The 14,626-nt window shown below is 46.9% G+C and overlaps 1 protein-coding gene across 1 annotated transcript; it reads left to right on the top strand.

Annotated features, from left to right (window-relative positions):
* LOC110261552 (myeloid-associated differentiation marker-like) lies at nucleotides 8,645-10,289 on the top strand. Its single transcript, XM_021098953.1, has one exon. It carries the CDS (start codon nucleotides 8,789-8,791, stop codon nucleotides 9,758-9,760), a length of 972 nt encoding a protein of 323 aa, XP_020954612.1. The 5' UTR covers nucleotides 8,645-8,788; the 3' UTR covers nucleotides 9,761-10,289.

Genomic DNA, 14,626 nt, shown 5'->3' with positions numbered 1-14,626 from the left:
TTGCTGCAAATGCTGTTATTTCTTTCCTTTTAATGGCTGAGTAATATTCCATTTTGTATATTACCACATCTTCTTTATCCACTCCTCTGTCAATGGACAGTTAGGTTGTTTCCATGTCTTGGATATTGCATATAGTGCTGCAATGAACATTGGAGTACATGTGTGTTTTCGAGTCGTGGTTTTCTCTGGATAGATACCCAGGAGTGGGATTGCTGGATCAAATGGTGAATTTTTGGTTTTTTTTTAATAGCAGTCATTCTCACAGACCCAGAATCCCTGGAGCAAGACTTAACTTTTAATAGAGCTTAGAGGACCAAATTAAAATTTTAAAATTACAATTCTATATTGTCTAATAAAATATAAAACATTCTCACATTTAAGTCAGCAACACACACTAGAGTATCTTAGGTTTGATAATTTCATAATTGAGTGGATTATCAATGTATTATAGAGTTGTAGGAGTTCTTTCTATATTCTAGATGTTGGTTTTTGTCAGATATATGTTTGGCAGACAATTTTCTCCTGTCTGTGACTTGCTTATTCATTTTCTTCAGACTGTCATTTTATGAGTAGAAGCTTTTGAGTTTAATGAAATCTAATCTATCAAATTTTTTTCTTTTATGTTTTTTACTTTCTTCTTTTTTTTTTGTCTTTTCTAGGGCTGCACATGCGGCATATGGAGGTTCCCAGGCTAGGGGTCTAATTGGAGCTGTAGCCGCCGGCCTGTGCCAGAGCCACAGCAAGGCAGGATCTGAGCCTCGTCTGCAGCCTGCACCACAGCTCACAGCAACACCGGATCCTTAACCCTCTGTGCTAGGCCAGGGATCAAACTGCAACTTCATGGTTCCCAGTCAGATTTGTTAACCACTGAGCCATGATGGGAACTCCTGTTTTTTACTTTCTATATCCCTCTGCCCACTCTTGAATCATGAATATGTTCTCCTGTATTTCTCCTGGAGGCTTTACTGTTTTAGCTTTTATATATAGTTCTATGAAACAACATGAACTGATTTTTGTGCATGGTATGGAATAAGGGGGAAGGCTTCTTTTTTTCCATATGCACATCCAGTTGTTCCAGCACCATTTGTTGCAAAGGCTTCTTTTTGCTCCTTGAATTGTATTGGCACTTTGGCTGAAAAGCAATTGACCATGTAAGTGTGAGTCCTATCAAAACTTGTCACTTCACTGTGATTGTGAAACAACAAAAAGCCAAGGAAATGGGCTTTGCCGTGGGATCTGCAGTGCCTGGCACACAGTACCACCTAGGAAATAGTTGTGTAGGACACAAATGAATGGTGCCTCTCATGCACACCTCAACTTTGCCTCCACCTCCAGACCTTCCACCACCCCGACTGCCACTGCTGATGAGCTGTGGAGACACACACAATGGTTCATAAATTTCCTGTGACATTCAGTCTCCAATGTTCCTTATTCCCCTGGACACTTAAGCTCTCCAGATCCCACAACTTACTTTCATATAATCTCATGATGACAACATGTTCCCACCTCAAGGCCTTTGCAGCTCAATGTAAAAACAACAAACAACACAATGAAAAAAATGAGCAGAAGACCTAAACAGACATTCCTCCCAAGAAGACATACAGATGTCCAGAAAACACATGAAAAGATACACAACATTACTAATTACTAGAGCAATGCAAATCAAAACTAGTATGAGGTACCACCTTACACCAGCCAGAATGGCCATCATGAAAAAGTCTACAATCAATAAATGCTGGAGAGGAGTTCCCATTGTGATTCAGTGGGTTAAGAACCTGACAAATACCCATGAGGATGTGGGTTTGATCCTTGGCCTCACTCAGTAGTTTAAGCATCTGTCATTGCCTCCAGCTGCAGTATAGTCGGATCTGGCATTGCTATGGCCGTGGTGTGGGCCAGCAGCTGCAGCTCCAATTCAACCCCTAGCCTGGGAACTTACATATGCCACAGGTGTACCTCAAAAAATAAAATAAAATATAAAACAAAATAAAATAAAATAAATGCTAGAGAGAGTGCAGAGAAAAGGGAACCCTCCTACACTGTTGGTGAGAATGTAAACTGGTACAAATGCTATAGAAAACAGTATGTAAAAGCCTCGGAAAACAAAATGTAGAATTACCATATGATCCAGCAATCCCACTCCTGGGCATCTATCTGGAGAAAACTGTAATATGAAAATATGCATGCACACCAATATTCATTGTAGAACAATTTACAATAGCCAAGACATGGAAGCACCCTAATGTCCATCAAAAGAGGAGTGGATAAAGATGTTATATACAGTGGAATATTACTGAGCCATTAAAAGACTGCAACAATGCCATTTGCAGCAACATGAATGGACCTAGAAATTCTGAAACTAAGTGAAGTTGGACCATGAAAGACAAACATCATATGATATCACTTGTATGTGAAATCTCTAAAAAGGATACAAATGAACTTATTTGCAGAATAGAAACAGGCTCACAGACTTTGAAAACAAGCATGTTTACCAAAGGGGATGGGGGACGGTGTTGGAGGAATGGACCACGTTTGGGACTGGCCTATGCACACTGGGGTATGTGGAATGACTGGCAAGGGGAACCTGCTGTATATGACAGGGAACTCTACCCAGTGTTCTGGATGGTCTATGTGGGAAAAGAATCTGAAAAAGAATGGATTGTGTATACATGTAACTGGATCAGTTTTTTGTACAGCAAAAATGATCACAACATTGAAAATCAACCATACTTCGATAAGACTTTAAAAAACAAAAAAGTCTTTTGCACAAGCTCGCCTCTCTTCCTGGGGAGTGCCCATCTCTTTCTCTTCCTTCAGTTCTCAGCTGAAATATCACCTGCATAGAAGAATTTTCCAAAAGTACCTTTGCCTGGTGCACCCCATCCCAGGACCCTATTTTATTTTCTTCGTCTTGTATGTCACTACTTGAAGTTACCTTGTGACGGTATTTAACAAGCCTATGGTTTTGTTTTCTGACACCCCCACTAGAGGGAAGCTTCACAGGGATGATGTCTAGTCTCCACCATCACTACTGGGTCTCTGGGCGAAGCCAATCCCTGACATGGTGTGGACACAGTATGTTTTAGACAAATGAAGAACTGAAATCAATAATGATAGCAAGGGAAAGAGATGTTCTTAGCACACACACAAAACAAAAATTTTTATAATAAAAGGGGTAGAAGGAAACTTTGGGAGGTGATGGACATATATTTATGGCCTGATCATGGTGACAGTTTCATGGGTATATATTTACCATGAAATGCATCCAGTTGTGTACAGTAAATGTTTACAGCTCTTTACATGTCAATTATACCTCAAGAAAATGGTTTTTAAAAAATAAAATTAAAAAGTGCTTAGGAACCCCACATGGCAACATGGAGAAATGAGTAGAATGTTTAGAAAGACAAATTCACACACATTACAATTACAATAACGTAAAAATAAGCTTTCATGTGGACATAGATTACAGAGAACCACGTGTTTATATTACTAAAATAAAATCTATTGTGGAGACTCGTCACCCGAGACAGCACAGATGCTCCTTCCACTGTCACACAGAGGCTCCTGTCCCTGTTCAGTCGTGCTCCCAGGGGCAGAGAGAGCCTTTGAGTCGCTGACCCTCTAACAGAGGCTGATTCCTGAGGAGCTGCCTCTGGCTGCCTGGCCAGCACGGTGCTGTCGGGCCTGTGAGTCCCTTGTTGCCTTTCCCTGTGTGGTCATTCACTGGGATGGGCTTGCCTGGCAGAGAATTCTAATTTCCTGAGAAATGTCACAGCTTCTAGAAGCACACAGGCCCGGTGCCCAGAGCAGGAGAGAGAAGGAGGTGGCTTTCTGGGTGGCTCCTCAGGGGACCAGAGTCTGCCTCCCTGTCACTCCAGCCTGTACCCCCTTCCCTAGGCTTTCTTCCCAAAGCCCTCGGTGCCTGGGCGCCAAGAGGAAGGGGAGGGGCGCTGGGGGCACCTGCGACGGGTCTGAGGTGATTAAGGGGAGGAGGGAGTGATGTCACAGCTGCCCTCAGGGACATCAAATAACTGCCACACTGGCCTCTCAGCATCATCAAGACCAGGTGAATATTTGCTCTCTAAATATTTCCTAAATCGGCCCCCAGCCTCCACCCCTGAGGTGTCTTTGCTGGACTGTGGAATCAGCCTCCAACCTGGCCACCCAGCTTCTCAGCAGCCCCCATTCCACTTTCCTCCTAACATCCAGAGTGTCGGTTCCTGAGCTGGCAAAGCATTGCACGACCCTCCTTAGACAATGTCGGTGAGGCAGCCTCACTGACAACTGAACTTCAAATTCTTTCCCTTATTTAAGCCCCTGCAAAGCCTCCCTGCCTCCCTGCCTCCCTCAGAGAAGAAGCAGGAGCTTGTGGTGTCTGCTCACAACGCGCGGCTTCACAGAAGGGCAAAGGCTGACAAGTGTCAGGCTGGGAACAATGAGAGAGGGAATCAAGGAAGGCTTCCTAGAGGATGGGATTTAGTCAAGTCTTAAAGGGCAAGTTAGGTTTAACAAGACAAAGAAGAGAGGAAGAGATTTAGGATTTGCTCAAGGATCTCATGACTCTTCAGGGGCAGAGTTGATTGATGTGTCAGCAGCTTGGATGTGGGAAGGGAGAATGGAGCGTGGAACTCTGGGGGCCGGTCTTTATGCTCGTTTGGATCAGGAAGGAGGCTTTGGGATGGCACCAGGTAAGGAGTTGGAGCCGAGATATTTCTGTAAAGCCAGGACCACGTGGTCTGCAGCCTCAGGACAAAGGGGAGACAAAGGAAAACTATGAGCTTTGTCGAGAGCAAAGGGCAAGGTGATTATTTGCCTCTGTAAGAGTTTTGGGTTTTATCTTTACGTTTCCCCAGGAGAAATAAGAATCTCAGGTCCTCACTTCTTGTGCATCGGGGCCCAAACGTGCATGATATCTGAGCTACAACAGCTCCAATCTGGGAAATTAACATAGTCGGTGCCCAGCAGACCATTGGCCCAGAGGATCCTGAGCAGTTAGTCTGGGTGAGGGCTCCCAACCCAGGAGCAGGATCCTCAGGGGGAAAGGCTCCTGTAAGACTGGGCTCACGGCTTAATGACAAAGCACATGAGGGGACAATCCATGTGAGTCACAAGAGCTCCAGAGAACAGACGCCCACCTGAAAGTGACAGCAAGCAAATACCCCCAGTATGACACGCACATCAGACACAGATGGCACGAAATAAGGACAGGAAGAGGGGAGGGAGAACCGTGACGGGTTGAAAAATGTCCCCCCTAGAATTCATGTCTGCTCAGAGCCTCAGAACGTGACCTCATTTGGAAATAGGGTCTTTGCTCTCTCCACAATGGCTTTGTGATTCTTGGAGGAGACTTTGTGAATAACCTCATTACATTAAGATTTGTTGCCCATCAGCAGCACTTCAAGCTCCTTGATGTGGACCAGAAATTTCTGGAAGCCACTGGGCAGCATGTGCATTGTTTTCTTGTTGTTCCCATAACTGATGTTGGGCGTCAAGATCTGGCCCTTGACTCTTCCATGCACCCTAGTCAATGCCTCTGGATTTCAGCCAGTTCTACTTAGTTTTGACATGTCAGTCTGACTGGTGCCAGATTAACTTCTTTTTTTTTTTTTTTTTTTTTTTTTTTTGTCTTTTTGCCTTTTCTTGGGCTGCTTCCCGCGGCACATGGAGATTCCCAGGCTAGGGGTCGAATTGGAGCTGTAACCACCAGCCTACGCCAGAGCCACAGCAACTTGGGATCCGAGCTGTGTCTGTGACGTGCACCACAGCTCACGGCAACGCTGGATCCTTCACTCACTGAGCGAGGCCAGGCATTGAACCTGCAACCTCATGGTTCCCAGTCGGATTTATTCACCACTGTGCCATCATGGGAACTCCAAGATTAACTCCTTTTTGATGATCTTAGGCTTCTCTAGGGTTCTGAGGGTGGTCATAATACAGATTGGATAGTGACCTGGAAGAGAGCTCTCTGTCATATATATTTTTTTTTGTCTTTTATCTTTTTAGAACCGCCCCCCTGCATATGGAGGTTCCCAGGCTAGGGGTCCAATTGGAACTGTAGCCACCAGCCTACACCACAGCCACAGCAATGCAATATCCGAGCCGTGTCTGTGACCTACACCACAGCTCACAGCGATGCCGGATCCTTAACCCACTGAGCGAGGCCAGGGATCATGGTTCCTAGTCAGATTTGTTTCTGCTGCACCACAACGGAAACTCCTCTGTCATATTTTAAAAGATTCCAGGAGCTCCCGTCGTGGCTCAGTGGTTAACGAATCCAACTAGGAACCATGAGTTTGCGGGTTCGATCCCTGGCCTTGTTCAGTGGGCTGAGGATCCGGCGTTGCCGTGAGCTGTGGTGTGGGTTGAAGACGCGGCTCGGATATGGTGTTGCTGTGGCTGTGTTTTAGGCCGGCGGCTACAGCTCCGATTAGACCCCTAGCTTGGGAACCTCCATATGCCGCGGCTGCAACCCTGGAAAAGACAAAAGGACAAAAAAAAAAAAAGATTCCAGAAAAAGCTTGCTGACCTCTGCTCTAGAGCATGGTGGTCCCACGGATCCAAGGACTTCTTGTCATGGTTCTGTGTCCCGCAGTGTCTGAGACTCACAGGGGAGGAAGCACTGATCTAGAGAAGGGTGTTCGGTCCAAATGCCCACAGGATGGAGGAGGGAAGGAAAGAAGTAATGGGGATGGAGAGGACTCAGGCCACTGGAGAGGACCAGCTGCACCTGTCCGGGGAGGGGAAAAAAACAGGATGTAGGGTGCGTGTCGTGGGCTCATCTGTAAAATAGAGGAAAAATCTACAGATACACTGACAAACGTGTGTGCATATGGATACATACAGGTCTAAATATGATTTCAGAGCATGTGAAATGTGCTGAAAGTGGTCCATGAGGTGATGACATGGATGCACCCTAGATGGAGGGGGACACACTCCTGTGAGCAGGCAGGAAGGCTGGCCTCCCCATAGCGGGTACCAGGCACATGTGACATAATCATAGTCCTGCTTCATGTCAATTACATGTGTGAGTGAGAAAAAATTGAAAACTAAACAAAGATGAGAATGAAAAACAGTATAAAGGGCAGAACAGCTGCTTAGTTTCAGCCACCCCACAGCTGAGGGAAAGCAGACCAGCGACACCAGATCTCCTAAGCTTCAGAAGGAGCTGGAAATCTGGATTTTCATTGCAACTGAAAACACTACAGCTACCAAACAGCCAGGGAAGAAATAATACCAATTCTATACCATCTCTTCCAGAAATCACTGTGAAGTGAAGTCCAGCACATCTGAGGCCCACCTCCAGGACATACTGATGTACAATCCCTGATCTGCAGCAAATAAAACCTGCATGTGCTTATGTCCAGAGCAGGCTCAGGGCCTTCTGAATCCCCTTTGAGGGGAGGGAGCAAAGGTAGCCGGCATGTTTGAGTGTGCCATGTGCTGGAACTCTGATAAGGACTTCACATGCTTTTGTAATTTTATGGAAGTGGGTATTAAGCCCTTTGCACAGACGGGAAACTGAGGCCCTGATGAGTAACTTGCCCAAGATCGTCCAGCTATGAAATATCTCCTCCATGACCCACAGTCTCCTTCTAATCCTGTATCCATCTCGACTCCGCCCTCCCTGCCCTTCTTGCTCCTCCTGCTTCCTTCGTCCTGGATATGACCTTCTAGCCTCAGTGTCTTCCAAGTCCAACACGCCTGTCTGCTGGACAGGCAGGACATAGCCAAGTCTAGGATGTGCTGTTTTTGTTTTTTTTGTTTTTTTGTTTTTTTTTTGCTTTTTTTAGGGCCACAACCAGAGTATATGGCGGTTCCCAGACAGGGGTCCAATCAGAGCTACAGCTGCCAGCCTACACCACAGCCACAGCAACACTGGATCCAAGCCGAGTCTGTGACCTACACCACAGCTTACAGCAATGCAGGATCCTTAACCCACTGAGAGAGGCCAGGGATTGAACCCGCAACCTCATGGTTCCTAGTTGGATTTGTTTCCACTGCGCCATGACAGGAACTCTTAGGATGTGTTCTGAGGGGGGCACATGCTAAGAGATTAGGATAGAGAAGGGGATGTTGGGGAAATTCAGGATAATCTCTTGCTCACAGGTGGGGGAATTGAGACCCGAGAGGGCACATGCCTTACCCAGGGTCACACAGCTGGAACCTCCATGGCTCTACCTACCTTAAGCCCTCCCTCTCAGGCATTAAGTGGATCCAGACTTGCCGTCTTGCCTTAGGTCGAATCCCAGGGTAAGGAGGTTGGTGGGAAGAAACTGGGGGACAGCATGACAGCCCCTCGTAATCAAACACATTAGTATTTCTGCAGTTGAACCTTAGAATATTCACACTAATGGAAATAAACAAGGACCATAAATTTTCATATGTCCATTCAGGTCAAAATTTGTTACCAAACAATTTTTGAAATTTTTTTCTCAATTCTGGGTGACTTGAAGGTTAGAGGTTGCAGGTAAGGACCATCCTCCCCAGTGTCTCTGTAGATAATGACACTCAGCAAAAAGAGATAAAAATATTCACGGTTTGAGGCCAGACCACGCCCAGCTGTGAGGTGTGAGATAAGACCAGTTTCCTGACAAGGCCAAGGGGGATGGGTGGGGAGCAGCATTCTGGAGCAGCTATGCTGTTACCCACATGTCTGGGCCATTGGTTCAAACTCTACAGATCCTGAGCCTCAGCCGCCACAGGCCCCTGAGCCTTTTCCAGGCATCTGATCCAATCCACCTCCAGAGGCAGACCCTGCTCTTGTGGGTCTTCAGCAAAGACCACTGCCATGCTTGCGACCAGTACAGCCACCACATCCACCAAGGCCTTCACGTTCTCGCCCTCAGACTTTTGCTCCTGGACCTTCATGAGGTACTTCCTCCGCCTCCTGCAGCTGCTCTCCACCTGTGTGGCCTTCTCCCTGGTGGCCAGCATGGGCACTTGGATGGGGGCCGTAAGTAACTGGTCCATGTTCATCTGGTGCTTCTGCTCCACCATGACCATCTTCATCCTCATAGTTGAATTATGTGGGCTCCAGTCTCACTTCCCCTTCTCCTGGTTCAACTTTCTCATCATCTACACCTGCTATGCTGCCCTCTTCTGCATCTCGGCCTCCATCATTTACCTCACCTCTTACATCTGGTTCTTCCCTCCTGGCCGCTCCCAGGATCATGCTATTGCAGCCACTGCATTCTCCTGCATCGCTTCACTGGCTTATGCCATGGAAGTGGCCTGGGCCTGGACCTGGATCTGGCTGGGTTTAATCACCGGCTACATGGCCACGGTGCCAGGCCTGTTCAAGGGGCTGGAGATTTTCATGGCCTGTGTCATCTTCGCCTTCATCAGCAGCCCCCTCCTGTACCAGCACCAGCCGGCCCTGGTGTGGTGCGTGGCCGTGTATGCCATCTGTTTCCTTCTGGCTGTCACGGCCCTCCTGCTGAACTGGTGTAACTGGGACAACAGCCTGCCGATCCCCTTCCCCATTTTCCAGCTGGGGCTCACCCTGCTCTCCGTCCTCCTCTACACCAGCGCACTGGTGCTCTGGCCTCTCTACCAGTTTGATGAGAAGGTGGACAGCCAGCCCCAGAAGTCTAGGGATATGAGCTGCAGTGAAGGGCTCACCTACTACTTGTGCACCTGGGACCAAAGACTGGCTGTGGCCATCCTGACAGCCACCAACCTGCTGCTCTATGTGGTTGACCTGGTGTCCTTGACCTGCATGGTTTTTGGAGGAACTAAAGATCAGCCCAGGGGCTCCTGATTCTCTCTTCTTTCCAAGTTCTGATGTCCTGGACCCCTTGTTAGTGAACTCATGTTTGGCTGCCTAGTGCACAAGAATCCAGTGCTAAAAGACAAGTCTGGGTTAAAAATAAAGTTTTATATTGAGGAAGCTGCTAATCCTGGGGAGAAAGTGGACTCATCTCCAGAAGAAACCACTTTCAACTCCTCAGTTTATGTAGGGAAAAGAGGAAGTGTATGTGCTGGGGAGGGGGCAGTTTCTATTTTCTGATGATATCTTGATCTCATGGTTCCAAGCTGCTGGCAGGTCTAGCTTGTGGTTGGAACATTGTCTGAGCCATAAACCTCTAGGCAGCCAGTCCTTCTGATTCCAACCAGTCTGGGGTCTATGTGCTCGTGGGCAGCATACAGTTAATTTCTTCCTTCTGGTGGGAGTTTCAGAATCTGCAAAATAGCTCAAAGGGCTTGGTCAGCATATTATCTATAGCCCTTGAGATCCTTGACTTTGTTTAATGGCTGAACTATTGTTTTATCTTGTTTTACTATTTTTCTTTGTTTCTGTATTTTCTCATTTCTCTGATTAAATTTATTTTTGGAACTTGAGGACAGCCTAGGGGGCTAAAGATTTTCTACAAATAAGAGCAGGTAGAGAACGGAGTCAGTGGGTCCATCCCTGGAAAGACCCATAGGGTCCTGTGCAGTTACACCCTCTCCCCTTTCTCATATCCTTCAAATCATCTCGCCCTCTTTGCTGTCTACTTCTCCCTTCTCTCTATCCCTCTTCCTGTTTTGTTTCATTGCCCACATCTTGTTTGGCCTCTTTCCCCTTTTTGCTCTCTTCTTTTCTACATTTTCCGCTTTTTGGCTTTTTTTCTGACCATCCTTTGTTTTCTCAAATACATCAATGGAAAAAATGCACAACCTAGAAACTGCAAATTATATTTTATTCAGCTGACTTACTGAGACTGGGTGACAGGCCCTCAGATAGCTCTGAGGGACTATTCCATAGAGGTAAGGGAAGAGTCGGGCTATATATGAGTTTTTGCAAAAATAAAGAACCTGATAATCACATACAGATGGCCAGCATTTTCAGATACATGAAAGGATGCTCAACATTGTTAACTCGTGAAAGGCAAATAAAAACTACAATGGGGTACCACCTCACCCCAGTCAGAATGGCCTTCATGAAAGTCTATGAGTAACAAACTGTTGGTGGGAATGTAAATTGGTGCAGCTACTATGGAAAACGGTACAGGGGTTCCTCAAAAAGTGTTGCCAGGGGTTCCCATGTGGCGCAGCAGAAATGAATCCAACTAGGAACCTTGAGGTTGCAGGTTCCATCCCTGACCTCGCTCAGTGGGTTAAGGATCTGGCATTGCCATGAGCTGTGGTGTAGGTCACAGACATGGCTTGGATCTGGCTTTGCTGTGGCTGTGGTGTAGGCTGGCAGCTGTCGCTCTGATTTGACCCCTAGCCTGGCAACCTCCACGTGCCTTGGGTGCAGCCCTAAAAAGAGGAAAAAAAAAAGCGTTGTCATATGATCCAGCAACCCCACTCCTGTGCATCTATCTGGACAAAACTGTGATTCAAAAAGATATATGCCCCACTATGTTCATAGCAGCACACTATTTACAATTGCCAAGACATGGAAACAACCTAGATATCCACTGACAAATGAATAAAGAACACGTGAGGTGTGTGTGTGTGTGTGTGTATACATATATACATAATGGAATACTACTCAGCCTTATAAAAGAATGAAATAATGTTATTTGCAGCAACATGGGTGCAACTAGAGATTCTCATGCTAAGTGAAGTTAAACAGAAAGAGAAAGACATGTTATATGATATCACTTACATGTGGAATCTAAAATATGATACAAATAAACTTATCTGTGAAACAGAAACAGTCTCACAGAGAACAGAATTGTGGTTGCCTAGAGGGAAGGGGGTGGGGAGGGATGGACTGGGAGTTTGGGATTAGCAGATGCAAACTATTATATATAAAATGGATAAATAGGGGAGTTCCCATGGTGGCGCAGTGGTTAACGAATCCGACTAGGAACCATGAGGTTGCAGGTTTGATCCTTGGCCTTGCTCAGTGGGTTAAAGATCTGGCATTGCCGTGAGGTGTGGTGTAGGCTGCAGACGCGGCTCAGATCCTGAGTTGCTGTGGCTCTGGCATAGACCGGTGTCTACAGCTCCAATTAGACCCTTAGCCTGGGAACCTCCATATGCCGCGGGAGCAGCCCTAGAAAAGGCAAAAAGGACAAAAAAGAAAAAAAAAAAGAAAAAAAATGGATAAATAACAAGGTCCTACTGTGCAGCACAGGGAACTATATTTAATATCCTGTAATAAACCATAATGGAAAAGAATATGAAAAAGAATGTAAAACTAAATAGAGCAGAAATTAACACAGCATTGTAAATCAACTACATATGCCAATAAAATAAATTTAAAAAAATTAAAGTTTTTAAAAATCTGGTAGTCAGAACATAAAAAGATTACTATTAAATTAAAGAAAAAACAGACACCTCCAGTTATGAATTTAGCACTTTTCTATGTATAGGAAGAGGCAAGTCTGGATTCATTGAAGTCATTCCTTTGATATATACACCTTAATTATCTAGGGCCAGAATCCTGTTTTTCTCTATCCTGAATCTCTTCATGGGGCACAGTTGGGGGCAGCTGCAGTGTCTGGTGCCTTGATGGCTGCAACAGCTTTGTTTGCTGATTTAGATGGTGGTATTCTTCATCCACAAATGCCTTTTTCCTGCCACCTTTTTCCATTTTCTTTTTCTGATCAGTGGGGACCCTGAAACTTCTGTGTGTGTGTGTGTGTGTGTGCGTGCGTGTGTGTGTGTGTGTTGGTGTGTGCGTGTTAGGTCATATAGGGATGTGTAGCTAGGATTAGGAAATCCTTTCTCCCAGCAGAGGGGGTTGTACAATGTGCCTTTTATTTAAGTTAAAAAAAAAAAAAAGAAAAATTTCTGGGAGTTCCCGCCATGGTGCAGCAGAAACAAATCCGACTAGGAACCTTGAGGTTGCGGGTTCAATCGCTGGCCTCACTCAGTGGGTTAAGGATCCAGAATTGCCGTGACTGTGGCGTAGGGTGGCAGCTATAGCTCCGGTTGGACCCCGAGCCTGAGAATCTCCATATGCTGCTGATGTGGCCCTAAAAAGCAAAAAAAAAAAAAAAAAAAAAGAATTCTCCGGAGGTCGGTAATTTCCAGTGGGCCTGAGTCTTAAAACCAAGACCCTTGAAACTGTTGCTGAAATTCAGCCTCTGTCCACCAGTGCTAAATAGAAATGCAGAGACAGGTCATCCATGAGTCCAGTGGAGATTTACCTGGTGCTAGTGGGGGAGGGGAGCTGAGGACAGAGTGGATGGAACCACAGGTAGAGCAAAGATTTAATACATGGCTTTTTAAATCATTTTGATTTTTGAACTATGGCGATACATCACCTTTTTAAGAAAACAAAAACTTCAGTGTGAAAAATACACCCAGTGGAGAAGCAGGTCAGGGGGTGGCTAGTTGGCCAGACGGTCTCCATAGTCCCTGCATCCGTGATGGGCAGGCTGGGAGAGGGGCTAAGAGATGCCCACATAGGCCTGTCTCCAAAGGCAGGGGAAGGGAGGGGCCTGGGGTCCAGGGCCCTGGGGAGGGGGAGCTGTGGCCCCCAAGCCCACCTGCTGGGTGGCCAGGCCCTCCCCCAGCCCTTTGGCACCACAGTTGATGGAGAAGCCCTGGCTCCAGGCCTCAGGCCCTTCCCTTGCTCCTGCCTGGCCTGGGCTCCCTGTCTCCCAGGGTCGTGGCCAGAGGCTCCCTCTTCAGCAGGCAGCCAGAGCTGCCCCACCCACAGTCCAGCAGGTCAGAGCCTCCTCCAGGCAGGGGTGACTCCAGCTGCCACCAGCCCCAGACTGTGGCCTGAGCCGTGTCCAGGACAGAGCCCCAGGGCAATGACATTCTTATTCTCTGGCTCTGGACGAGCTTCATAGAAAAATCACAGAGCCAGCTTCCTCTTCTCTCCTTTCCCTCTGGCAAGTGACTGCCTGCCATAGGGCCAAGCCACTGAGTGCCAACCCATGAAGCCCTTGTCTGTGTCTAGCTGCTGTCCAAAAGTCCCTGTAGGAAAACAGGTTGCCACAAGTCAGTGGCAGGCCCCAATCAGCCCCTGCCTGAGGTCCCCACACTTTCTCTGGTGTTTTCTGGCTGCCTTGCCTGCAGGAAGTGGTCTGGCTGAGATGGGGGCACTGCAGCAGGCCTTCTGGGTGGGGTCCTGCAGCCCGACCAGGACACACAGGAGTCCAGGGATCAACTCCTACCCCAGAGAAGGGGCAGGGTCTATTATGTGCTGAACTTTACAGGAGACACACTTGTATTCAAATGCAGGTTCTGTCAAGGAGTAACTGCGTGACCTTGAGTAAGTGACAGAATGTATTCTGTGAGCCTCAGTTTCATCACCTATAAAATGGGGATCAAATGGGGATGGCAATAATATCCTTGAAGATGAAATAAAGGTAGTAAGTTCCTTAGTTAGAAAATTGTTGAAAAAAACATTAGCTTCTCTATCTTTCTTGGGTGTAAGGTACAAACTCAATACCAGGCAGAGTTTAAGATCCTGAACTCTAGTGCCTGTGTTGAAATCTCAGCTCTGCTACCTACCACCTATGTGATCTTGGGCCAGTGATGCTCCCTGTGCCTGGGAAGATGGGGACAGTGAGGACATGGCTCACGGGGCTGCTGGGAGGAACCAGGGCATCTGGAGCAGACCTGCCCTGCAGTGAGCACTGTGTGTGTCACCTCTCACAGCTGTCATGTCAACACCACCCCACTGCAGCCCCAGGGCTCAGGGACCCTTTCTGAGCTGACAGAACGTGTGAGC

This window comes from Sus scrofa, chromosome 7 (genome assembly GCF_000003025.6).
Source record: "Sus scrofa isolate TJ Tabasco breed Duroc chromosome 7, Sscrofa11.1, whole genome shotgun sequence".
In the NCBI taxonomy this organism is placed as follows: Eukaryota; Metazoa; Chordata; class Mammalia; order Artiodactyla; family Suidae; genus Sus; species Sus scrofa.
The sequence above is the reverse complement of the archived record's forward strand: the minus strand, read 5'-3'. Positions and strand labels throughout refer to the sequence as shown.